At 41.5% G+C, this 26,873-nt stretch overlaps 1 protein-coding gene across 1 annotated transcript in view; it reads left to right on the top strand.

Moving 5' to 3' along the window:
* Positions 1–26,873, top strand: part of LTBP1 (latent transforming growth factor beta binding protein 1) — a 440,637-nt gene continuing 413,764 nt past the window's right edge. Inside the window, exons 1-2 of the mRNA XM_030799969.1 lie at positions 1–488; positions 1,548–1,618. Of these exons, the coding sequence (XP_030655829.1) occupies positions 1–488; positions 1,548–1,618 (559 nt within the window). The remainder of the gene's footprint in view (positions 489–1,547; positions 1,619–26,873) is intronic.

Below are 26,873 nucleotides of genomic sequence, written 5' to 3'. Positions count from 1 at the left end.
ATGGCGGGGGCCTGGCTCAGGTGGGGGCTCCTGCTCTGGGCAGGGCTGCTTGCGTCCTCGACGCACGGCCGGGTGCGGAGGATCACCTACGTGGTGCACCCGGGCCCCGGCCTGGCAGCCGGCGCCTTGCCCCTGAGCGGGCCCCCGCGTTCGCGGACCTTCAACGTCGCGCTTAACGCCAGGTACAGCCGCAGCTCGGCGGCTGCCGGCGCCCCCAGCCGCGCCTCCCCCGGGGTCCCCTCGGAGAGGACCCGGCGCACGAGCAAGCCCGGCGGCGCGGCCCTGCAGGGGCTCAGACCGCCGCCGCCGCCAGAGCCTGCGCGTCCCGCGGCCCCCGGCGGGCAGCTCCACCCCAAGCCCGGCGGCCACCCGGCAGCCGCCCCGTTCGCCAAACAAGGCAGGCAAGTCGTGCGCTCCAAGGTGCCGCAGGAGACCCAGAGCGGCGGGGGCTCCAGGCTGCAGGTTCACCAGAAGCAGCAGCTGCAGGGGTAAGCCCACACCCCCTTCCGCCCGCCCGCCTGCCTGCCTCGCGCGCGCCGCCCGCGGAGGGACCGGCGGGGTCAGGGCCACTTGGAGCCCGGCGGTGGCCGGGGCGGTCGCGCGCGGTGGGTCGGCTTTCTCTCCCCGCCTCCGCCTGCGCTGAGCGCCGCGGGAAGAGGGGAGTGCGGGGAAGCCCAGGAACTTTTACTGACGTGAAACTCCGTGTGCATTGTTACCGAGCTGCGGGTAAACACAAAAGGCATTTCTGCCCGGGGCGTAACCTTCTGCGCGCAAACCCAACTGCTCCTTAGAAGATGGGCGTAAACTTGAGGTCACTACAGTTTAATCCCTCAGCATCAATTAAACTCTGCAACTGAGTTTTAATTTTGGTCTAGCTAATGAAAAAAATGTTTCGAGGGCGGGCTAGCCGTAAAGATCCAGCTCCTGTTCTGTGGCCTGGAACTTTGCAGCGTCAGAGAAATCATGGGCTTGGACTTCGCTGCACCTGTGGGGTCAGCTTTCCTGGGGTGGGGTGTCTTGGTATTGATAAAAGTTTTGGTTGGAATGTTTCTGTTATTGGGCGCTCATAGTGTCTTCCCTTTGTGGGAATTCATCTCAGGCTGGGGTGTAGGGGAAAACTTGTTTTGTTTAGTTGGCATGTTTTTTTCAGGGGTGATTCCAGGCCATGTGCCCTCAACTCCTTTTTGGACAGTTCTCTCTGAAACTCATTTCCAATTTAAAATGTTGGCCCAGATAATAGAAAAAATAAATTTGGCTCTACTGTAATTTGGGGGTAAGAAAACCATTTGTTGAGCCCTGTTCTCCCTTCTTGTATAGCCCTAGGTTATGCAGGCTTTTTGGTTCTCCCAGCATTCCCTGATATATGTGTGGGCCTTGCCCCTCTGCTTGGGCAGCTTTGGGTTGGGCATCCAGGATACCTGTTAGGACTCTCTCATCCAGAGGGTTGCAGATGCTGGAGGCTGGCCTTTCTGGAACATGCTGGAAGCTTGGGTTCTTGGGAAGGGGGTCTTTCTGCTGCTGGACTCAGCGATCTTGCTTTGTTTCAGAGTCAATGTCTGTGGAGGGCGGTGCTGTCATGGCTGGAGTAAGGCCCCTGGCTCCCAGAGGTGCACCAAACGTAAGTTGCCATGTTCACAGTGGCCCTGCACAGTAGGCAAAGGGGGGGGGGTGTCTACATGGGGGCATCTCACAAGGGCCATTTGAAAGGGCTCGGGGGAAGTTGAAGTCTGAAATACAATCCATCCATTACCTGCAGGCTTCATTACCACCTAGGAAGGGCTGGGTCAGGGTAATGTTAGTATCAATGCCAGCAGCAATACATTGCACAGAACCGTGCTGTGCAACCAAGACTTCTCTGAACTCAACGGAGATATTCATCACTCTGGCACATCTGTGAATCAGGAGCTAGGAAAAAAATTTCCGTTTGAGGATATGCCATATGGCAGAACCAATGTAATTAATTTGAACATGATGCCAACAAATGAAAGACATTCTTTACGGTGATGGCAGGAGGGAATTGGGGAGTAGAGGGCCCTATTCTGGAGTAAAACATCAATAGTTTTTATAACTTCCTGAAAACAGCAACCAGAATCCTTCATCCTTGAGGCCTGATGGTTTTCTAGCATGCACTTTCCTGCTGCTCTTCAGAACTGATGGATGGGGTTCTCTGCCGTGCTTCTGCAGTTCACCTGCATGCCCAGCAGTGTTTTAAAAAAATGTGTTAATGATGCATATAGATATAGATTTGAGAACACTGGAAAATTTTTCTCCTATGCATTGTGAAATTAAGGATCAGGTTAAAATGTATTTTTAGGCTATTCTTGACGAATTGATGCTTTCGGGTGCTCATTGGACCTAAAGGAGTCTTACCTTCCCCCTCAGAAAACGTGAAGCATTCTTAGTTGTTCTTTGCATAGAGATTGAGACATTCCCATGTGGATTGGAATTGTCCAAAATTTCTGCTGCTTGGATTTTAAAATACAGGTGGATGAATTTAAAAAATTTCAGATACAGTCAATCTAGTGACCTCGTTTGTTGAAAAATGTCTTCATTCCTGAAGAAAACAGAAGGGCTTTGGCATAATGGCTTTACTTTTGTAAAAAGGGGAATGTCCACAGGTTTTATGATGTCTTATGATCAAGCAGTAATTACAGACTTGAACAGCCTTCTGACTATTGAACTCAAACCACTAGATCAGAAATGCTCAGGGTTCTAGGCATTTTAGATTAAATCATAATTTTTCATTTTGTAACTTCTTAAATTATACTTCTCAGAAATGTGTTAGCGTTTGTTTAGAATTTAGCATTGCTCAGGCCAAATGACATGCTCCCTCCTCCCCTCAGTAACTCATTTTGTCCAAAACCTGCTGTGATATGGTTTGCCTGTAACATGGAGATAACTCATCTGTTACAGCACCATTGCAGTGGGATATTGCTGAGTAAAGGTTAAAAATACAGAATAGGGCCTGGTGTGGTGACTCACGCCTGTAATCCCAGCACTTTGGGAGTCCAAGGCGGGTGGATCACTTGAGGCCAGGAGTTCGAGACCAGCCTGGGCAGCATGGCAAACCCCATCTCTACTAAAAATACAAAAAATTAGCCAGGTGTGGTGGTGTGTGCCTATAATCCCAGCTACTGGGGAGGCTAAGGCAGGAGAATTGCTTGAACCCAGGAGGTGAAGGTTGCAGTGGGCTGAGATTGCTCCACTGCACTCCAGCCTGAACGACAATGACTCTGTCTCAAAAAAAAAAAAAAAAAAAAAAATTTACCCAGGCATGGTGGCGCATGCCTGTAATTGTAATCCTGGCTACTCAGGAGTCTTTGAGTCAAGAGAATTGCCTGTACCTGGGTAGGGGAGATTGCAGTGAGCAGAGATTGTGCTGGGCGATGCAGAGAGACTCCATCTCAAGAAAAGAAAAGAATTCAGAGCAGGATTTTACAAATAGGCAGAAGCTCCTTGATGCCTGTTGGAGAGAATGCTCTAAGGCTTTAATAAGTTTGCTTGGCAAATGATGCAATTGAGTGCTGTCTCTGAAAAGAGGATAGGCCCCCATTTTCAGGTTGCTTGGGGAATTCGGGGATCCAAAGATGTTCTAGAAGATCCCAAGATGTTCCAGATCTTGGGGAATCACTTCATGGCTTCCTGCTTCTGCAGGCAAGAGAGGTAAAGAAGTGTGTGCCTAGGTTTAGCTGGGTTTGCCCCCTGGTAATCCAGAGAGAGATCACAGAAGACTGCTGGTCAGAAAAATCAGTGTTGAAGTTACTTACAGGGCTCTAGAGGAAGTTGCTATATTGGTTTAATCTTACGGTACCTACAACCAATGCTTCTAGCATTTGGCTTAAGTTTTCCTACTGGCTTCTAGGAGGTAGCCCTTGGACAGTACCAGCATCTAAGCAATGTGACATCACTTTCCTTTTCTATGGTTTTCAGCATTCAGAAGATTAACCTTCCTGTACTTCCCAGTTTAACAAATGAATTTAGGTACAAATGCTAGAAACTTAATTCACAGCTCTCTTCAGAAATAATCGTGTTTTTAAAAGGCATGCTAGGGTAGGTCAGCTCGCGATCCAAAATAATGTATCTCTGAGATGGATATTTAAAATAGGGGACTTACTTTTCATGTGTCTGGGAGATCCAGAGAGCTGAGAGCCTTCTACCTTCAGATGGGACCACTGGGGCTCCCGCTGATGCTATAAAGCTTGTGTCCATGGCTGAGTAGTGTGATGCCAGGAAAGACTCCCGGCTTTGGGGTCAGAAGACCTAAATTCAAATGCTGAAGCCCTCACTAGCTGTGTGGCCTCGGGGAGTTCACTTGACCTATCTGGCCTATATTTTCCCACTCAGAAATGACTGTGCTAAAACCTTGCCTTCTTTATAGGATGGTTGCAGGTATTAAGATGAAAAAAATGGGTATGAAAGCCTTGGTGAAACCAGAAAGATTAATATTAGAGATTAGTATTGGATCAAGCCAAGTAAATTCTGTCTCTTTTATCGATGACTTGGTTTTCTTCTGTTTGTGGTTGCCTTCTCTCACTTCCTTATTACGCTGAGGTTGAACACTTACACTTGGGTATGGTTTATTACACATGAGAATACAAAAACCAATGATATGCCCACATGAAGTTCCCCCTTATAATAGTCATCATAAAATATGCATGTACATTTAAATGTATAACCCAGGATGTCTTCTAATTGTCATTACATGTTGAAGATAATGAAGAATTTGAGTTTATATAGGTCATGTCCAAATTGATGCAAAAAAAATTTCTGTGTGAGAGATTGGAAGTGTTCCTGTTGTTCAGTATTTGCCTAATCCAGTGAAGAAAATAAGGTATCCCTTTGAGCAAGCCTGGATTGTTTTTAGTTGATTGAAACCTAATTTAAATGGACCATGATCAAATGCTTCTGAAGACTAAAGATTTAGTGAACCTTAAATTGCAAATCAGAGAGATGTGAACAAGCAAGCAGCAGACCCACACAAGGGCAAAGAATGGGTATGTGCACTCACCAAAGTGGTCCTCTAGGCTGTAGCTGCCCAGTCACTATGTAGAGACGCCTGGTTGCATGTTAATGTTGCTTTTCCAGACACCCTTTGTGTGTGGATCCCCAGGAATTGAAATTATCGTGTGGGATGTGTCATTTTAGTTAATATTGGATGACTCTTGATAGCGTTACCTGTTTTGGACAAAAGAGATGGAGAGATGGACCACAAAAGAGATGGAGAGATTAACAAGATGTTAATTCTTTCCAAGGAATTAACATTTAAAGGAAGGTTTTGTGGGTTAGGGACTTTGTCTTCCAAGTGGGGCATTAAACCCCTGATGTAACATTTTTGCCTCCTGTCATTTTTGTAGTTTTTTTTTTCTGTGCCCAAACTGAACCTCCCCCCGTGCCCTGCATCGGTTCTTTCAGTCTTTTTGCCCCCATCTCAGGGTAAGTGCAGGCCATACAGAGACATTGCCGATAGGCTCAGCTTTAATGAGAAGACTGGACATGGGAATAGGCAATACAAAAGAATGAAAGAGAGGAGAGTGAGGCTGGGCTGGCAGGGTTATGGGGTAGAGGGAAGAGAGATGATGGCAGATACAAATCCAAAGCGGTGCCTGGCACATTGCAGGCCTTCCATACATGCATGGATGGTTCTTTCATTTACTGTTTAGCTTTTACCATGTGCCAGGTTCTATGAATAGAGGAGAAACACAGCCAGCTGTAGGGAGTGCAGGTCTGTTTTTACTCACTTAACTCATGGCACTTCAAATGACTTGTTCTCTCCTTAGCAAGAAACAGAAAATCGATATTCCATTGCTTTTCCATTGGCATTCAGCCCATGCTTCTTTGGGGGAAAAAACCCAACTCTAGACATTTTCCTTAAATTATATGCAAAGGAGACAGAGTCACACATGCACCCTTGGTGTTCAGAGACGCAGTGGTGGATGGCATCATCCAGGAGGGTGTGATGTGGCTGGAGTTCAGGTGACCTAGAGAACTGTCTCAGGCTGTCCCCCATCCGTCTTGGCTTGGCATCGTGCTTGCCAAACTTGGGAGTTGAGCCCAGAGTGATTATGTATTTTTTTGTATGCCTGCTATGGCCATTGGCAGCTGCTTTGCCAATAGATCTGCAGTGAGGTTTACCATGGCAACTGCTAGGAGGGCCACCCCGGCCCCCATGTGGGAGGGTCAGCTGGAGAATCTTGTCATGTGGCACAGACAACCTTGGTGAAGAGAGAGGAACCCAGAGGTCAAGTTCACACTAGGTCAAATATGTGTTCTCAAGACTAGTTAAAATCCCCATTTAGGAACCATAAATTCTACACTGTAATAGTGCTTAAACCTTCATCATGAAGCCCTCCTCCAGCCCATGGGCCTGCTGAGGACGCCGCCCGCCCCCTGCCTGCTCTGCTTTATCGAAGTTTTTGCTGCCCAGTGAACCCTGGGCCCTTAGGAAGCCTGACTTGTTGAAAAGACCTTTGACAACCACAGGGTTTGGTTTCTTGGATATTTCAGACATACTCAAACATGTTCGAGAGCTCAAACTAAATTTTCCTAAAGTGCAGATTTTGCTTCCCAGTCCTTCCTAGCAATGAACAGAGGCGACTTGGAGTGCGAGGGCTACGTCACCACCCTTTTAATACGGACCAAGATCAGGGCCGGCAGAGAGGAGCTGCCGATGGGGTGGGGGTAACTTGTGTGGTGCTGTGGAGCTTACAAAGAGCATTTTCTTGATCTTCACACCCTGTAGTGTCATTGAGGCAGGCATGCTTTATTACCCCTATTCCAGACAGTGGGGCAGTGCTTAGATGCCACTGCAGATCTTGTGGCTCTTACTACTGCCCTGGGCTTCCTGGGCATCCAGTGCTGTGACATTCTTTCTTGAGGTCTTGGTCTGAAAACTGTCCTGACAGCCGTCAGTCATCTGGATTGGCTTCCACCGCCTAACTTCACATCATGATTTTCCAAGCTATGTGAGTTTTCTCGGGCTTCTGGAACAAGTTCCACAAGCTGGGTGACTCAGAACGATAGAAATGTATTGTCTCACAGTTCTGCAGTCCAGAAGTCCAATGTCAAAGTGTTGATGGGGTCGTTTCCTTCTGAAGGCAGTTCTAGGCCTCTCTTCTTGGCCTGTGGATGGCCATCTCTTCCCTGTGTCTTTATACATTGTCTTCTGTGTGTGTCTGTCTCTGTGTCCAAATTTCCCCTTTTTATAAGGACATCAGTCATATTGTATTAGTGCCCCCCGCCCAGTGATCCCATTTTAACTTAATTACCTCTGTAAAGAACCTGTCTCCAAAGGTGGTCACATTCTGAGGTCCTTGGGGTTAGGACTTCAACACTTTTTTTTTGTTTTTGTAGGGGGAGTACAATTGAACTTATGATGTAAGCCCATGGATGCCTTGCACATAGGCTGGAGAGATGGGCTATTCAGAGTTGGCTCATTCCTGGGGCACTTGGGAACCCTAGCAGCTGACCCAAGGATGGGTAGGTGGGGCTTTGACTGGGCCCCTGCCACACAGTCTGTGACTATGGATCTAATTTGGTTACTTTTCTAATGCAGCAGCTCTGGCCGCTCCAGGGGGTGTTAGGAGAGATGAGGAATTGGCCACCAGTAGTTTTGGTGATGCCTCTGTCCATTTTTACTGGGGCTCTTTTAAAGAGATTCTAGATTGGTGTTTCTTACACATGAATGTCCAGCGGGACCACTGGAAGGGTTTGTTAAAGTGTTAAAACTTGTTAAATTCAACAAATTGAATCAAAATCTTTGGGGTTTTTAACAAGCATCCCAAGTTATGCTGATGGAGGTGGCCCACAGTTTAAGAAACTGATCTGGAAGGAACTCAGTCCTGGGCAATATTTATGACCCTTTATGTGGGAATTTAAAGGCCAACCTCAACGCTTAACAATTTAGAGAAACCTCTCAAGCAAGGCAGGAACCCTCTAAACATTGGGATAGCTCGGATTTGAAGAATGTATATACAGTCAAAGATTGCTGCACATGCAGTTTTTACGTCCAGTTTCTCTTTAGTTAGTTGAATGTTTGATGTATATATATATATTTTTTTGCGAGAGCTGGAAATTTGCAAAATTGTTGCTGCATCGGTGATTATGTAGAGTGCGTTTTAAAAAAGATTTAAACACTTTGGAACACTTGGGTGTTTTTTTCCACTAATTTTTTTTAATTACAAAATTTTTAAAGTTATATATATGTATATTTTTGCGAGTGCTGGAAATTTGCAAAATTGTTGCTGCATCAGTGATTACATTGAGTGCCTTTTAAAAAAGATTTTTTGGAACATGTGGGTGTTTTTTTCCACTAAATTTTTTTTTAATTACTAAATTTTTAAAGTACGCACAAACATAGAAGCTGCCCATCAGGGTCATGTTTTTAAAAGCTCCCTGATGTGGTAGTTAAGTACAATGATTTATACATGGAGGAGAAACTATGGTCTTATCTTCCTCTAAATGCATGTTTTACTAATGGTTTCCTGCTTTCTTAGTGGAGAGAAAATATTACAGAATTTGTTGGTGTGACACAAATTGGTTGTTTTGGTACTTATGGAAAAATACATCAGGGCTGTATTTGCAAGCATACCTCAGATATGGAGGGTTCAGTTCCAGCAAATATCTCAATAAAGTGAGTCACAAATTTTTTGGTTTCCCAGTGCATGTAAAAGTCATGTTTATACTATATTGTAGACTATTTAGTGTACAATAATAGCATTATGTCTAAAAAGGCAAGTGTATACCTTGATTAAAAATATATTTTTTTTTGGTTTTGTTTTTTTTTTTTTGAGACAGAGTCTTGCTCTGTCGCCCAGGCTGGAGTGCAGTGGCGCCATCGCGGCTCACTGCAAGCTCCGCCTCCCGGGTTCACGCCATTCTCCTGCCTCAGCCTCCAGAGTAGCTGGGACTACAGGCGCCCGCCACCGCGCCTGGCTAATTTTTTGTATTTTTAGTAGAGACGGGGTTTCACCATGGTCTCGATCTCCTGACCTGGTGATCCACCCGCCTGGGCCTCCCAAAGTGCTGTGATTACCGGCGTGAGCTACCGCGCCCGGCTTAAAAATATTTTGTTACTAAAAAATGGAATGATCATATGAGCCTTGAGTGAGTCATCATCTTTTTGCTAGTGGAAGGTCTTGCCTTGATATGGATGGTTGCTGAAAGTTGGGGTGGCTGTGGCACTTTCTTTAAAATAAGAAAATAATGAAGTTTGCTGCACTAATTGACTCTTCCTTTCATGAAAGCTTTCTCTGTAGCATACAGTGCTGTTTGATAGCATTTGACCTACTGTAGAATTTCTTTCGAAATTGGAGTCAGTCTTCTCAAGCCCTACTGCTACCTTATCATCTGTGTTTATATAAAATTATAAATTCTTTGTTGTCATTTCAAAAATGCTCACAGCATCTTCACCGGGAGTAGATTCCATCTCAAGAAACCACCTTCTTTGCTCATTCATGTCTTCAAGTTCGAACATGTGATTGCAGCAATTCAGTCCCATCTTCAGGCTCCACTTTTAATTCTCTTGCTATTTCCACTACCTCTGCAGTGACTTCCTCCACTGAAGTCTTGAACTCCTCCAGGTCATCCATGAGGGCTGGAATCAGCTTCTTCCAAACTCCTGTTATTGTGGATACTTTAATCTCCTCCCGTAAATCATGAATGTTCTTAATGGCATCTAGAATGGTGAATCCTTTCCAGAAGGTTTTCGATTTACTTTGCCCAAATCCATCAGAGGAATCACCATCTATGACAGCTATAGCCTTATGAAATGTATTTCTCAAATAAGAAGACTTGAAAGTTGAAATTACTCTTTGACCCATGGACTACAGAATGGATGATGTTTTAGCAGGCATGAAAATAATGTTAATCTCCATGTACATCTCCATCACAGCTTACAGGTGACCAGGTGCATAGTAAGTGAGGAGTAATATTTTGAAAAGACCCTTTTCTGAGCAATAGGTCTCAACAGTGGGGTTAAAACATTCAGTTAACCATGCTGTAAACACACGGACTGTCATCCAGGCTTTGTTGTTCCATTTACAGAGCACAGGCAAAGCAGATTTAGCCTAATTCTTAAGGGCCCTGAGATTTTTAGAATGGTAAATTAGCTCTGGCCTCAACTTAAAGTGACCAGCTGTGTTAGCCCCTAAAAGGAGAGTCAGCCAATCCTTGGAAACATTGAGGCCAGGAATTGACTTCTGCTTAGTTTTCTTCAAGAACTTTTTCTTTGCATTCACAACTTGGCTAACTGGTGTAAGAGGTCTAGCTCTTGGCCTATCTTGGCTTTCTACATGCCTTCTTCACTTAGCTTTTGATTTAAAGTGAGAGATTTGTGAGTCTTCCTTTCACTCGAGCCCTTAGAGGCCATTGTAGGGTTATTAGTTAGCCTGACTTCAATATTGTTGTGTCTCAGGGAATAGGGAAGCCCAGGGAAAGGGAGAGAGATGAGGGAACGGCTGGTCGGTGGAGCAGTCAGAACACACACAACATTTCTCAGTTAAGTTTTCTGTCTCATATTGGGTATGATTTGTGGTGTCCCAAAACAATTACAATGGTAACATGAAAGATCACTGATCACATATCACTGTAACAGATATATTAATAATGAAAAAGTGTGAAATATGAGAATTTCCAGAATTTCCAGAGACAGAAAGTGAGCATTTGCTGTTGGCAAAATATTGCCAGTAGACTTGTTGCATGCAAGGTTGTTACAAACCTTCCATTTGTAAGAAACACAGTGTTTGCGAAGTGCAGTAAAGTGAAGCAAAATAAAATGAGGTCTGCCTGTATATGTATATACTGATGTGTGTCTGTTAATTTTTCCTGCCTGTTGCAGATTGAGCGCATCGTGTAGACACAGTCCATTGGATACTGCAATTCTGTGCATACATTGCCATCGAGACCCAAGACTGTGTGGTTATAAGAAGGAAGTGCCGCCGCTTACTCCCCTCCTCTCCCTTCTATCTTACCTGCTTTTGTTGCCTTTCTCCTCTTCCTCCCCTTACTTGGTCTCAGTTTGGCTTGTCCTGAATGACAGCCAGTATGGCTCAGTGGTTGGAAGTTCAGTCTTTGGAGTTAAAATACAGAGCTCCTAATTGACCTTAATACTTCCTCACTGTGTAACCTCGGACAGTCAAGCTTGAGACCTGGAGTAGGGCTAAGTTAACTCCATTCACAAAATAGGAATAATGATGGTGTCGGTCATCATCCAGGGGCTTGCTAGGGGGCTGCATTAGGTAATACATTAAAAGTGCATAGAGAGCAGGGCCCTTGCACAGTGGTTGACAAAAATGAGCTCTCAGCACCTTTCATTTGTCTGCTCAGGACCACTTCCTCCTGGGCACCACTGCTTCTTCCATGCCCCTCTTCTAAGATCCTTGGGGGCTGATCCTGTTTGGTGCTCCCTAAGCAGATTCTATTTGATGCTCTCTAAGCACTCTGATTTCACTCTTAGTTGGCTCTGGGTATGGCTGAGCCAGGTAGAAGAGACATCTGTCCCCTCATCAGTGTTGAGCTCCTGGGAAGGAGGTCCCTTGCTTTGCCACAGTACAAGTGCCACAGTACAAATGGTACCTAGGAACAGAATAGAGTCGAACTAGCATCTCTGATTTTGCTGTGTTGCTAATGCTGTCCTCTAAATACTATAGAAAGAATTCTTTCTCTTTTCTTTGTTCACTCTCACCTTTTGGCAATAATTTCCACTTGTTTTTCTTTCCTGCATTTTCTCTCTGTACTTTTCCTTGCCCAGCAGACACTGCTGATTATGACAGCTTTTTCAAGGGCACAGCACCTTACCCTGTTTCCTCCTGCCTTTGCTCTGTAAGGCTGCTCTGGCATGGCCCAAACTTTGAGATGACTTTTCCTTTCTCCTTGCCAATTTTAGAATCTTTCTGTTCAACATCATCATCTGATAGAGATTTGGGACTAAGTGAAATGAATGTTGTATGATTTTCCTTGTAATTTTAGATCCCCAAATACTGCTCTTGGCCAACTACACTATTCCCCGTGGCTTTTTTACTCCACCACATTTGAGTAATATTGTTGGCATGGACATAAGTAAACAGTTTGAGAATGTCGTGTTTTGTAAACTAGAAGATGGATGGGCTGGTTTTTTAATACATGTTCTTGGTTCTGCTGGGCCAAAGGAAAGATGAATTTGGTCAGTGGATGGGAAGATGAATTGGAGGAAGGTGTTGCTATCCGAAGTTGATGTGGCCAACTTTACTGAACTGATGAGATCAGTTATTTAGAGGTGAAAACCTAGTGGCTGGAGGCGACTCTTCAGAGGGATTTGGATAATGCAGTTAGAGGGAATTTTTATAGAGGAGATAGCATGCTACCAGTAAGAAGCCACCAACAGAAAATATGATAATAAAGTAAGGAAAATAGAAGGATAAGGATCTTTTGTCTTTGAAAATTTAAACATGTTTTTGTTTCTTTGTAGAATTACCAGACAATTCCAATGTGGCTTTTAATCTTTCATGAACTTCATTTTATTATTGCTGTATATATATATGTGTGTGTGTATTTATATGTATATAGATGTATATACGTGTATATATATATATATACGTGTGTGTGTATATATATATATATATATATATTTTTTTTTTTTTTTTTTTTTTTTTTTTTGAGATGAGTCTTGCTTTGTCGCCCAGGCTGGAGTGCAGTGGTGTGATCTCAGCTCACTGCAGCCTCCGCCTCCTGGGTTCCAGCGATTCTTCTGCCTTAGCCACCCGAGTAGCTGGGATTACAGGCACCTGCCACCACACCTGGCTGATTTTTGTATTTTTAGTAGAGAGGGGGTTTCACCACGTTGGCCAGGCTGGTCTTGAACTCCTGACCTCAGGTAATCTACCTGCCTTGGCCTCCCAGAGTGCTGGGATTACAGGTGTGAGCCACCACACCCAGCCTATTATTGCTATTTTTAATTAAAATGTAGAGTCTCCATCCTCCCATATGCATTTCATGTTCATACCATAGTGAGTAGGCAGTTAACACTTAGCATCTTCAAAATATGATTATGGTAAAAGCTATTTAAATGAGCCAAGACTTATCACTTCACCTTCATAAATCATTTACTTCAATGATTCAAGGGTGAGGATACTCCTGCCTCTTCATTGGCTGTGAAACTTCAAGCAGATTCATGAACTCCTCTGAGACTTTTCTCAACCTTCAGATGGGAAGAGTACCCTCATCACACAACTTCATTCATGTTGTTGTGAATATCAGGCATACAGATCCTCTTTGCTCTGAATGCTTGTCACATTGCATCATAGACATTTATGTATTGTCTGGCATTCCTGCTTGAATGTGAGCTCTATGAGGGTAGGGATTATACTATAGCCATCTTTTTGTCTTCAGTACCTGGTAAGCATGTACACCTTTATGGAATGAATGAATGAATGAATGGATTCATTTGTTGTACTTTCACGAAGCTCCTATATGGTAGGTTTTGGTACACGGAAGGTGTAAAGATGACTTTCTTTCTCCCTGCCAATTTTAGAATCTTTCTGCTCAATATCATCATCTGATAGAGATTTGGGACTAAGTAAAATGAATGTTGTATGATATTTTTTCCCTCTAATTTTAGATCTCCAAGTACCATGTACTTGAAAAAATTAAAACAGGGTCATAGGCTAGAGAGTAACAGGAGCTGGAACTGGAGGTGGGGAGAGGGCTAAAAGAAGGTCTGTATAGGAAGTGACATGTGAGGCCTGTGTGATATGAAAGGGTCTGAGAGAAGAGTATTTTAGGCCAACAGAACGGCTAGCACAAAGGCCTTGGAGTGGGGATAGGCCTGGCTTGTTGTGGAAACATAGGTCATTATCGTTGGGTTGTCAGTGAGGGCTGCTGTAATAGGCGATATAAGATAGGGTTGGATCCCAAGTCAAGTCTTATAGGCTGTGTGAGGCCACAGATAAGATAACAAGAGGGGACCGTACAACACAAGCACAGTCAACACAAGTACTATACAACACGAGTGCATGCAGGTGTATTTTATTACTAAGAAATTAAAGAAAATAAAGGATTTAGTATTTTTTAAGGCATGGAAAAATATCTTATATAGAAAATTCATTAGATCACTTTGATTGCTATTTTTTATTGGCGAGAAAAACTGCACGTGGAACAGTGAAGTACCCAAGTCCACACACAAATTATTATCATAGCCTGACCACCTGCCTGGTGCCCAGATTGCCAGACCAGCCCTGTGCTGATTGGACCCCCGGGGCCTCTGCCGAGCTCTGCTGGCAAGGCAAGACTTTTCAGCAGGGAGCTGTGAGGCTGCAGTTTAGGATGAAAGAGTGAGGGTGAAGAAAGCCAAGTCACTGGTCACTATTGTGTTAAAAGTCAAATTAATGGGGATCCTCACATGGTACTAAATTAAAAAAAATGTTCAATCCTTTAAAAATTGATTAAAAATTTTATTTTGATGATCATAGAAAATCTACAGAGAGCTGATAGGATGTATTAAAGTAGGAGTTAAGTATTTTTGGAACATTTGAATGCTGTTCTGAGGTTTTGTTCATCCCCCCCACCTCAACATCTAATTTACAAGTTGAGTTAGTCATTGACTCCGCCTCCCATTTTGTGGTAAAGATCAAGTCAAATGAGGCTCATCACAATGCTTCACAAAAGGGGCCAGGTGCGGTGGCTCACGCCTATAATACCAGCACTTTGGGAGGCTGAGGCTGGCGGATCACCTGAGGTCAGGAGTTCGAGACCAGACTGGCCAACATAGTGAAACCCTGTCTCTACTAAAAATAAAAAATTAGCCAGGTGTGGTGGTGGGTGCCGGTAATCCCAGATACTTGGGCAGTTGAGGCAGGGGAATCACTTGAACCAGGAGGTGGAGGTTGCAGTGAATCAAGATTGTGCCATTGCACTCCAGCCTGGGCAACAAGAGTGAAACTCCATCTCAAAAAAAAAAAAAAAAAAAAAAATGCTTCACAGAAGGGCCATATAAACATAAGGTGACCTTATTAATAAGGTTTTTATGACCACTTTGTACACATTTTTTTTAATAATGTGTTGGTGCATTTCTTGTCTTGAAAAATGGAATGCATAAAATGTATCCATTTTCAATGAGTTTTTGGTAACTAAAGAATTGGTGTCTGTGATGTTTCTATTGACCATCGAGTTTACCAACAGTGTCTCTGGTACACCTCCTAGAAGTTGGTTTGAAAATAAACAAAAATACCTACATCTCTACTTTAATTCTACCCTCCCTGGAATTTATTTTATTCTCCTAAAAGTAGGGTTCGTGCAAAGACAAGAATTCTTTCAAGAGAGCCCTGTTTCTTTTATGTTGAGATAGTGAAAAGGTTATGTTAAGTTAGTCCAAAATTTCGTAGTAATTGAAGGTGAAATAATACAGACAATAAGTAAATTAAAGGTAGAGACTGTTTTTGTTTTACTTTTTCATCCATTTAGGAGATTGGCCTACACAGCAGTTCTCTGTATATACAATAGACCCTCAGTAAGATTTCTTGATTAATAAGCATTGCAAGTTACATTTGTTTCTGAGTGGAAGACCAGCTGAAATCCATTTAAATCAATGAATACTGAGATTATGTTATTAAATGGTTCTTTTTGTTTTACGAGAATGTATATTACAACAAATGTCGCTGTGTAAGTTTGGAATGCTCTGTTTTGAGTGTTAGAGGCTCTTTTCTCTGGCAAAATTTCCCCATTTCTTCCTTTAATGCAGAGTGCTTGAATGGCACTTCACAGACACTTAGCCTCGTGGCTCTCAAAGTATAGACCCTGGAATAGGGGCGTCAGCTCCGCCTGGGAACTTGTTAGAAATGCAAACTCTCCAACCCTGTTAAACCAGGAACTCTGGGATGGGGCCAGCCATCTGTGTTTTAACCAGGCCTCTTGGGGATCCTGATACAGCTGTGGCTTGAGAACCACTGCTCTAGCAGAACCCATCTCCTCCTCCCTTTCCACATCCCCCCACCCTACTATGATCACTTGTGGTGTGATGAGGGGGACAGGGAAATCAGCTCTTTTGGGCTCCAGGCCTTGAGAATAGAGGCTTCATTTATCCTTTCCCCCTTCATTTCTGCCTAAGGATGATTTTGTATGGTATAAAGCCCACTGGAATGGATCATTTTCCCCAGTCTCAGATGGGAACCTTGGAATCGGAGCAGATGTAGCTGTGTATGTTGTTATTAATTGTTATTCAGAGACAAGGTCTCACTCTGTAACCCAGGCTGGAGTGTAGTGGCGTGATCATAGCTCACTGTGATCTTACACTCCTGGGCTCAAGCGATCCTCCTGCCTCAGCCTCCCGAGTAGCTAGGACTACAGGTGCATGCCACCATGCCCAGCTATTTTTTTTAACTTTTTTGTAGAGGTGGGGTCTTGCTGTGTCACCCAGGCTGGTCTTGAACTCCTGGCTTCAAGTGATCCTCCAACCTTGGCCTCCCAAAGTGCTGGGATTACAGGTGTGAGCCATTGCACCTGGCCACAATGCACGTTAATACACATTCTATACTGTATGCTCACTGAGGAGCGGCAGAGAAACCAGTTTTCATTCAGTGAATATACCTATAAATGTGTTTTGTACCTTTAGGTCTCCCTAATTCTGTTCTGTTCCTTAACATAAAAGATGCCTAAACCACACTTCTTCATATTCTTCAAAGCCACATTTATCAAGGTGTGGTTCCAGGACCTCCTACAACAGAACCCCTGTGGGATGCGTAACAAATGCAGGTTGTGGGGCTTTCCCACAGACCTACCAAATTGGAACCCCTGGTAGTACACCCCTTGGCCCTCATTTTCACAAGCACCCATCTGACTGATCCACACTGAAGCTTGAGGGCCCTGAGTTTAAAGTACATACGCTGGAATACAAGGTATCAAAAGTGAAGAATGATGAGAAAGATATTGCAAAATTAATAAAAGTAATGAAGGAGCAACATTTTATTTTAGAAATAGGTGCCATGACTTGTTTCTAAAATAATTTGAAAGTGAAATGAAGAACAAGCTCTTGTCTAGAGCATACTCTTGGAATTGGCAGGGGTTGTGCTTCCTCATGTCAAGATCAAGAAGCTCAGATGCAGAGGAGACAAGGCTGTGCTGGTCAGTTGTTCCTTGGGGTCATGCTGACTCCATCCTGGAAGTTGCTGGAGGAATGCATCATATGTTTGGAAACAGCCCAGTTGAGAATTTCAGCAATGACACACTTTTTTATTAGATGTGTATTTAGGAAAGGAATTGCCTATTATAAGACGAGGGCCCTTTGTAGAAGGAGCTGAAAAAGGAGCTGGTTTGCTTGTCCTATGAAATAGGGACTATTTTCCCCATTATGCATCTTTTCTCTTCTTTCCACAAAATAAATAAATGCAAAGACATGTCACTTGAATGTTGTATAAAAATCAGGCCTTTTAAAAAATACTGGTTTCTCTCCAAGTAGAAAGGCATTTTTCCCCCAGGGGAAACTTATTAAAATCATCAGTTATTGTAGTAATAGCTATGCCTCTTTAAAAGTAAATAGATTTTTTTTTCTTCCCAGTGCCAGTAGCATGTAGCTATTTCCAAATATCTGCGTGTTAACTTTTGATGAAGCTTCCAAATATCATATAAAGGCCACAGTTCTAGGAAATGGTGTTAAAATTTTGAGAAAATTCAAATTTGAGGAATTACCTAAAATACTAAGTTAAAAAAAGTATTTGTAACATTAAAAAAAATTTATGTCAAAAATATTTTTTAACGTCAAAAATATTTTTTAATGCTTAAAAAACTTTAGCACTTTGGGAGGCTGAGGTGGGTGGATCATGAGGTCAAGAGCTCGAGATCATCTGGCCAACATGGTGAAACCCTGTCTCTACTAAAAATATAAAAATTAGCTGGGTGTGGTGGCGTGCGCCTGTAGTCCCAGCTACTCGGGAGGCTGAGGCAGGAGAATCGCTTGAACCGGGGAGGCAGAGGTTGCAGTGAGCTGAGGTCGCGCCATTGCACTCCAGCCTGGCGACAGAGCAATACTGTCTTAACAACAACAACAAAAAAACAACAAAAACAAACTTTAGTCCTTACTCCTTCAGTCTCGGTTGGGAAAACCATAGAATAATGAAGACAGAGTTACAGATTAAAGCAATAGCTCCATGCCAAAGTGGACAGTGGAGTTATTAAACAGTGTATTTAAATAGACTTTTGAGAGAAGTTTCAGGTTCAGAGCAAAATTGAACAAAGTACAAAATTCCTATATACCTTTGGCCCGGCATACACACAACCTCTTCCACCATCAAAATCCTGTCCCTGTCCTGTTACAATTGATGAACCCATATATTATCACCCAGTGTCCATAGTTTATATTAGGGTTCACTCTTGCTGTTGTATATTCCTTGGGTTTTGGCAAATATATAATGACATACATCTACAGTATCATACAGAATAGTTTCACTGCCCTAAAAATCCTCTGTGCCCTGCCTACTCATCCCTCTTTCCTGTCTAAACCCTGACAACCACTGATCCTTTCACTGTCTCCATAGTTTTGCCTCTTCCAGTATGACAAATGGTTGAGATCATACTGTAGGTAGTCTTTTCAGATTGGCTTCTTTCACTTAGTAATAGCCACTTAAAGTTCCTCCATGTCTTTTCATGGCTATCTTTTCAAAGATAGCATGTGTCTTTTTAGTGCTGAATAATATTCCATTGTCTGGATGTACCATAGTTTATTTATCCATCATCTGCTGAAGGACATCTTTGTCACTTCCAAGTTCTGGCAATTATGAATAGAGCTGCTGTAAACATTTTTGTACAGGATTTTGTGTGGACGTAAGTTTTCAACACTTTTGTGTAAATACCAAGGAGTGTGATTCCTGAACCACATAGTAAGAGTATGTTTAGTTTGGTAAGAAGTGGAAACAAACTGTCTTCCACAATGGCTATACTATTTTGCAATCCCACCAGCAACAACTGAGAGTTCCTGTTGCTCCACTTCCTCATGGAACATTTATTGTTGTCATCAGTGCTTTGGATTTTGGCCATTCTAATAGGTATGTACTGGTTTTAATCTTGTTGTAATTTGCAATTCCCTAATAAATAACATATGATGTTGAACATCTTTTTATAAGCCTAAGGTACTTGAGCTTTTTTTGGTAAGGTATTTGTTCAGGTCTTTTGCCCATTTTTTAATCAAGTTGTTTGTTTTCTTATTGTTGAGTTTTAAGGTTCTTTGCATATTTTGGATAATGGTCCTTTATCAGACATGTCTCCTGAAAATATTTTCTTCCACTCTGTCTTTTCATTCATCTCAGTGTCTTTTTCAGAACAGAAGTTTTTTATTTTAATGAAGTCCATCTTATCAATTCTTTCTTTCATGGATTGTGCCTTTGGTGTTATATTTTGTTTTATTTTATTAGCTAGGACTTCCAGTACTATTGAAAAGGAGTGATGAGAGAGAATATTCTTGCCTTATTCATGATCTTAGCAGAAAAGCTAGTTGCTCACCATTAAGTATGATGTTAGCTGTATGTTTTTTATAGATGTTCTTTATCAAGTTAGGGAAATTCCCTTCTATTCTTGGTTTGCTGAGAGTTCTTATCATATGTGGGTGTTGGATTTTGTTGAATGCTTTTTCTGTATCTATTGATATGATCATGTGATTTTTCTTGTTTAGGTTGTTGATGTGATGGATTATGTTGATATTTGAATGTTAGACCAATCCTGCATACCTGGGATAAATCCCATTTGGTTGTTGTGTATAATTGTTTTTATACATTGTTGCACTTAAGTTTGCTAGCATTTTGCTGAGGATTTTTGTATCTGTGTTCATGAGAGATATTTGTCTGTAGTTTCCTGTTCCTGTAATATCTTTGCCTGATTTTGGTGTTAGGGTGATGCTGGCCTCAGAATGAGTTAGGAAGTATATTCTCCTTTTCTATTTTCTGAGAGAGATTGTAGAGAATTATATACTTTCTCCCTGAAATATTTCCTAGAATTGAACACTAAACCCATCCTGGCTTGCTGTTTTCTGTTTTGAAAGGTTATTTATTATTGATTCAATTTCTCAAGTTTTGGCAGATTATGTCTTTTAAGGAATTGATCCATTTCATTTAGATTATTGAATTTGTGGGCATAGAATTCATTATATTCCTTTAGTATTCCTTTAACGTTCATAGGATCTATAATGATGTTCCTGCTTTCATTTCTGACATTAGTAGTTTGTGTCTTCTTTTGTTCTTAGTTAGCCTAGTTAGAGGCTTATCAATTATATTGATGATTTCAAAGAGCTAGCTTTTGGTTTCATTTATTTCTTTTGTTTACTTTCTATTTACAGTTTCATCGATTTCTGCTCTAATTTTCATTATTTCTTTTCCACTGCTTACTTTGGATTTAATTTGCTGCCCCTTTTCTAGTTTCCCATGGTGGAAGCTTGGATTATTAATTTTAGATCTTTCTTATTTTTAAATATATGCATTCATTGTTATGAATTTCCCTCTAAACACTGCTTTCACTGTATCCTGCAAATTCCATTAAGTTGTATTTTAATTTTCATTTAGGTTTAAAATATTTTAAAATTTCTCTTGAGATTTCCTTTTTGACCCATGCTTTGTTTAGAATTATGTTGCTGTATCTCCAAGTATTTTGGGATTTTTCTAGTTGTTGTTATAATTTCTAGTTTAATTCCATTATGACCTGAGAATGGATATTATATGATTTTTACTCTTTTAAATTTGTTAAGATGTGTTTTATGACCGAGAATGTGGTTTGTTTTGGTGAATGTTCTACGTAATCTTGAGTAAAATGTATATTCTGCTGTCGTTAGATGAAGTAGTAAATAGATGTCAGTTATTTTCAGCTAGTTGATGGTAACATTGAATTCCAACTATGTCCTTACTGATTTTCTGCATGCTGGATCTGTTCGTTTTGTGATAAAGGAGTATTGAAGTCTCCAACTGTAATTATGGATTCATCTATTACTCCTTGCATTTCTATCAGTTTGTTTTTGAGACAGGGTGGGGTGCAGTGGTGCAATCTCTACTCACTGCAACTTCTGCCTCCTGGGTTCAGGTGATTCTTGTGCCTCAGCCTTCTGAGTAGCTGGGACTACAGGTGGATGCCACCATGCCTGACTAATTTTTGTATTTTTTGGTAGAGATAGGGTTTCACCATGTTGGCCATACTGGTCTTGAACTCCTTATCAGGTGATCTGCCTGCCTTGGCCTCCCAAAGTTTAGAGATTACAGGCGTGAGCCACCATGCCTGGTTATCTATCGGTTTTTGCCTGATGTATTTGGTGCTCTGTTGTTAGGTGCATACACATTAAGGATTGGTTATGTTTTCTTGGAGAATTGACACTTTCATTATTATGTAATGCTCCACTTTATGCCTGATAACTTTCCTTGCTCTGACGCCAGCTCTCTGTGAAACTAAAGTAGCTATTTCTGCTTTCTTTTGATTAGTGTTAGCATGGTAAATATTTTTTCATCCCTTTACTTTTCATTTATATCAATCTTTATATTGAGAGTAGCTTTTTGTAGACAACATATTGTTGGGTTTTGTTTTTTGATCCACTCTGACAGTCTCTGCCTTTTAATTGGTGTATTGAGACCATTGATGTTTAAAGTGATTATCAATATAGTTGGATTAATAGCTACTGTATTTGTTACTGTTTTCTATTCATTGCCCTTGTTTTTTGTTCCTCTTTTTGTCTTCTACTTTTTTTTTCTGCCTTTTTTTTTTTAAGACAAGGTCTTGCCCTGTTGCCCAGGCTGGCGTGCAGTGGTGCAGTCTTATCTCACTGCATCCTCCACCTCCCAGGCTCAAGTGATCCTCCCACCTCAGCCTCCCAAGTAGCTGGGACTGTAGGTGTGTGCCATCACACCTGACTGATTTTTTTCTTTTGTCTGTGTGTGTGTGTGTATTTTTTTTTTTTTTTTTTTTGAGGTGGTGTCTCGCTCTGTCACCGAGGCTGGGGTGCAGTGGGCGATCTCGGCTCACTGCAACCTCTGCCTCCTGGGCTCAAGCAATTCTCCTGCCTCAGCCTCCCAAGTAGCTGGGATTATAGGTGCCTGCCACCATACTTGGCTAATTTTTGTATTTTTAGTAGAGACAGGGCTTTACCATGTTGATCAGGCTGCTCTTGAACTCCTGACCTCTAGTGATCTGTCCGCCTTGGCCTCCCAAAGTGTTGGGATTACAGGTGTGAGCCCCTGTGCCCAGACTTGTGTTTGTATTTTTTGTGGAGATGAGGTTTTGCCGTGTTGCCCAGGCTGGGCTTCAACTCCTGGGCTCGGGCTCAAGTGATCCCTCTGACTTAGTTGCCCAAAGTGCTGGTATTACAACCATGGGCCACCATGCCTGGCCCCTTTTGTGGTTTTGCTTGAGCATTTTATATGATTCTGTTTTTCTCCTTTCTTAGCATATAAGTTATACTTTTTTTAAAACTTTTTTAGTTGTTGCCCTAGAGTTTGCAATGTATGTTTACAACTAATTCAAGCCCACTTTCAAGTAATACTATACCACTTCACTGATAGTGTGAATACCTTATAATAACAGAATAATCTTGACTCCTCTCTCCCATTCCTGGTATCATTGCTGTCACTCATTTCACTTATAAATAAGCACACACACACAATTGAATGTATTGTTGGTAATATTTTGAGCAAACTTCTAAATCAAGAATTAGAAAAATAAAAGTGTTTTAGTTTACCTTCACTATTCCTTCTCTGGTGCTCTTCCTTTCTTTGTGTAGAATCTGAGTATCTGCCCTATATTGTTTGTCTTCTCTCTGAAGAACTTCTTTTAACATTTGTTGCAAGGCAGGTCTACTGGTAACAAATTTCCTTGACTTTTGTTTGTCTGAGAACATCTTTATTTCTCTTTCACTTTTTAGTTTTCGTGGGTACATAATAGGTGTATGTATTTATGGGGTACATGAGATATTTTAATACAGGTGTATAATGTGTAATAATCACATGAGAGTACATGGAGTATCTATTATCTCAAGCATTTATCCTTTATGTTACAAACAATCCAATTATACTCTTAGTTATTTTAAAATATGCAATAAATTATTGTTGACTATAGTCACCCTATTGTGCTATCAAATACACAGAACATACTCATTCTAACTATATTTTTGTACCCCTTAACTATCCCCACATTGCCCCAGTCACACTACCCTTCCCAACTCCTCTAATAACTATCATTCTGCTCTCTATCTCTGTGAGTTTAGTTGTTAATTTTTGCCTTCCACAAATGTGAGAGCATGAGAAGTTTGTCTTTCTGTGCCTGCTTTATTTCACTTAACATAATGACCCCCAGTTCCATCCATGTTGTTGCAAATGACAGGATTTCATTCTTCTTCTTCTTTTTTTTTTTTTTTGAGACGGAGTCTTGCTCTTGTTATCCAGGCTGGAGTGCAGTGGCACGATCTTGGCTCACTGCAACCTCTGCCTCCTGAGTTCAAGTGATTGTTCTGCCTCAGCCTCCCGAGTAGGTGGGACTATAGGCGCGTGCCACCACACCCGGCTGATTTTTTTGTACTTTTAGTAGAGATGGGGTTTCACCATACTGGCCAGGCTGGTCTCAAACTCCTGACCTGGTGGTCCACCCTCCTCAGCCTCCCAAAGTGTTGGGATTACAGGCATGAGCCACTATGCCCGGCTGATTTCATTATTCTTTATGGTTGAATAGTACTCAATTGTGTATATGTACCACATATTCTTTATCCAAATCTTGGCTATTGTGAGTAGGGCTTCAAAAAACATAAGATTGCAGATATTTCTTTGATATACTGATTTCCTTTTTTTGGGGTATATGCCTAGGAGTAGGATTACTGGGTCGGATGGTAGCTCATTTTTAGTTTTTTGAGGAACCACCAAACTGTTCTCCATAGCAGTTGTACTAATTTACATTCCATCAACAGTGTATGAGGGTTCCGTTTTCTCTACATCCTTGCCATCATTTGTTATTTCCTTTCTTTTGCATGAAAGGCATTTTAACTGGGGTAAGATGATATCTCATTGTGGTTTGATTTGCATTTCTCTGGTGATCAGTGATATTGAAAACCTTTTCATATACTTGTTTGCTATTTGTATGTCTTCTTTTGAGAAATGCCTATTCAGATCTTTTGCTCATTTATTGGATTATTCAAGTTTCTTCTGTAAAGTTGTTTATGTTCCTGATATATTCTGGTTATTAATCCCCTGTCAGATGGATAGTTGGCAAATATTTTCTCCTACTCTGTTGGTTGTCTCTTCACTTTGTTGATTGTTTCCTTTGCTATACAGAAGCTTTTTAACTTGATGTGATCCTATTTGTCCATTTTTTTTTTGTTTGGTTGTAGGATATTACTCAAAAAATTTTCGCCCAAAGTCCTGGAGAGTTTCCCCAAAGTTTTCTCATAGTAAGTTCATGGTTTGAGGTCTTAGATTTAAGCCTCTAAATCCGTTTTGATTTGGTTTTTATATATGATGAGAGATAGGGATCTAGTTTTATTCTTCTGCATATGGATATTCAGTTTCCCCAGCACCATTTATTGAAGACTGTCTTTTCCCCAGTGTATGTTTTTGGCACCTTTATCAAAAATGAGTTCACTGTAAATGTATGGATTATTGCTGGGTTCTCTGTTCTGTTCTGTTAGTCTATGTATCTGTTTTTATGCCAGTATCATGCTGTTTTGGTCACTATATTTCTGTAGTATAATTTGATATTGGATAATGGGCTTCCTCCAGTTTTGTTTTTTTTTGCTCAAGATAACTTTGGCTATTATGGGTCTTTTGTGGTTCTGTATAAATTTTAGGATTATTTTTTCTATTCCTGTGAAGAATGTCATTGGTATTTTGATTAGGATTGCATTGAATCTGTGTATATGGCTTTGAGTACTATGGACATTTTAACAATATTGATTCTTCCAATCCATGAACATGGAATATTTTTCCATTTTTTTGTATTCTCTTTAATTTCTTTTTTGTTTTTATATTTATCTATTTATTTTGAGATGAAGTCTTGCTCGGTCGCCTGGGCTGGAGTGCAGTGACGTGATCTCAGCTCACTGCAACCTCTGCCTCCCAGGCTCAAGCAATTCCCCTGCCTCAGCCTCCCAAGTAGCTGGGATTACAGGTGCCCGCCACCATGCCTGGCTAATTTTTGTATTTTTAGTAGAGATGGGGTTTCACCATGTTGGCCAGGCTGATCTGGAACTCCTGACCTCAAGTGATCCACCTGCATCGGCCTCCCAAAGTGCTGGGATTACAGGCGTGAGCCACGGCACCTGGCCAATGTCTGTGTGGCCAGTGTGTGTGTGTGTGTGTGTGTGTGTGTGTGTGTGTGTGTGTGTTTAATTTAAAAAGTTTTATTTTCATTTCAGGGGCACATGTGCAGGTTTGTTATATAGGTAAATTGTGTGTTGTGGTGGTTTGATGTGCCAGATTATTTCATCACCTGAGGAATAAGCATAGTACCTGATAGGTAGTTTTTTTATCCTCACCTTTTTCCCACTCTCCACCCTCACGTAGGCCCAGTGTTTTTGTTCTCTTCTTTATGTCCATGTGTACTTGATGTTTAGCTCCCACTTGTAAGTAAGAACATGCGGTATTTGGTTTTCTGTTACTGTATTAGTTCACTTAGGATAATGGCCTCCAGCTCCATCCATGTTGTTACAAATGACATGACTTCATTCTTTTTTATGGCTGTGTAGTATTCCATGGTATAAATGTACCACATTTTTTCCTATCTATTCTACTGTTGATGGACATGTAGGTTGGTTCCATGCATTTGCTATCGTGATTAGTGCTGTGATGAACATACACATGCATGTGTCTTCATGTTAGAATGATTTATATTCTGGGTATATACCCAATAATGGGATTGTTGGGTGAAAAGATAGCTCTGCTTTAAGTTCTTTGAGAGATCGCCAACTGGTTTCCACAGTGGCTGAACTAAGTTACATTCCCACCTACAGTGTGTAAACATTCCCTTTTTTTCTGCAGCTTCACTGGCATCTGTTATTTTTTGACTTTAACAGTAGCCATTCTGACTGGTGCAAGATGGTATCACATTGTGGTTTTGATTTGTATTTCTCTAATGATTAATGATGGTGAGCATTTTTCATGATTGTTGCTGCATTTATATCTTCTTTTGAAAAAATGTCTATTCATTTCCTTTGCCCATTCTTTAATGGGGTTGTTTGTGTTTTGCTTGTTAATTTAAGTTCCTTGTAAATTTTGGATGCTAGACCTTTGTCACATGCATAGTTTGCAAATATTTTCTTCCATTCTGTGAGTTGTCTGTTTACTGTGTTGATAGTTTCCTTTGCTGTACAGAAGCTCTTTAGTTTAATTAGGTTCCATTTGTCATTTTTTGTTTTTGTTGCATTTGCCGTTGTCATCTTTGTCATGAAATCTTTTCCAGGGCCTATGTTATCTTTCAGGGTTATCTTCCAGGGTTTTTATAGTTTTAGGTTTTACGTTTAAGTATTTAATCCATCTTAAGTTGATTTTTTTGTATATGGTGTAAGGAAGGGGTTCAGTTTCAATCTTCTGCATGTGGCTAGCTAGTTACCTCGGCACCATTTATCGAATAAGGAGTCTTTTCTCCATTGCTTGTTTTTGTTGACTTTGTTGAAGATCAGATGGTGGTAGGTGTGTGGCTTTATGTCTGGGTTCTCTATTCTGGTCCATTGGTCTATGTGTCTTTTTATAAAAGTACCATGCTGTTTTGGTTACTGTAGCCTTGTAGTGTAGTTCCAAGTCAGGTAATGTGATATCTTCAGCTTTGTTCTTTTTGATTAGGATTGCCTTGGTTGTTTGGGCTCTTTTTTTGGTTCCATATGAACTCTAACATAGTCTTTTCTAATTCTGTGAAGAATGTCATCGTTAGTTGATAATAGCATTGAACCTGTAAATTGCTTTGGGCAG

The sequence above is a fragment of the Nomascus leucogenys genome, chromosome 19 (assembly GCF_006542625.1).
Source record: "Nomascus leucogenys isolate Asia chromosome 19, Asia_NLE_v1, whole genome shotgun sequence".
Classification (NCBI taxonomy): domain Eukaryota; kingdom Metazoa; phylum Chordata; class Mammalia; order Primates; family Hylobatidae; genus Nomascus; species Nomascus leucogenys.
The sequence above is the reverse complement of the archived record's forward strand: the minus strand, read 5'-3'. Positions and strand labels throughout refer to the sequence as shown.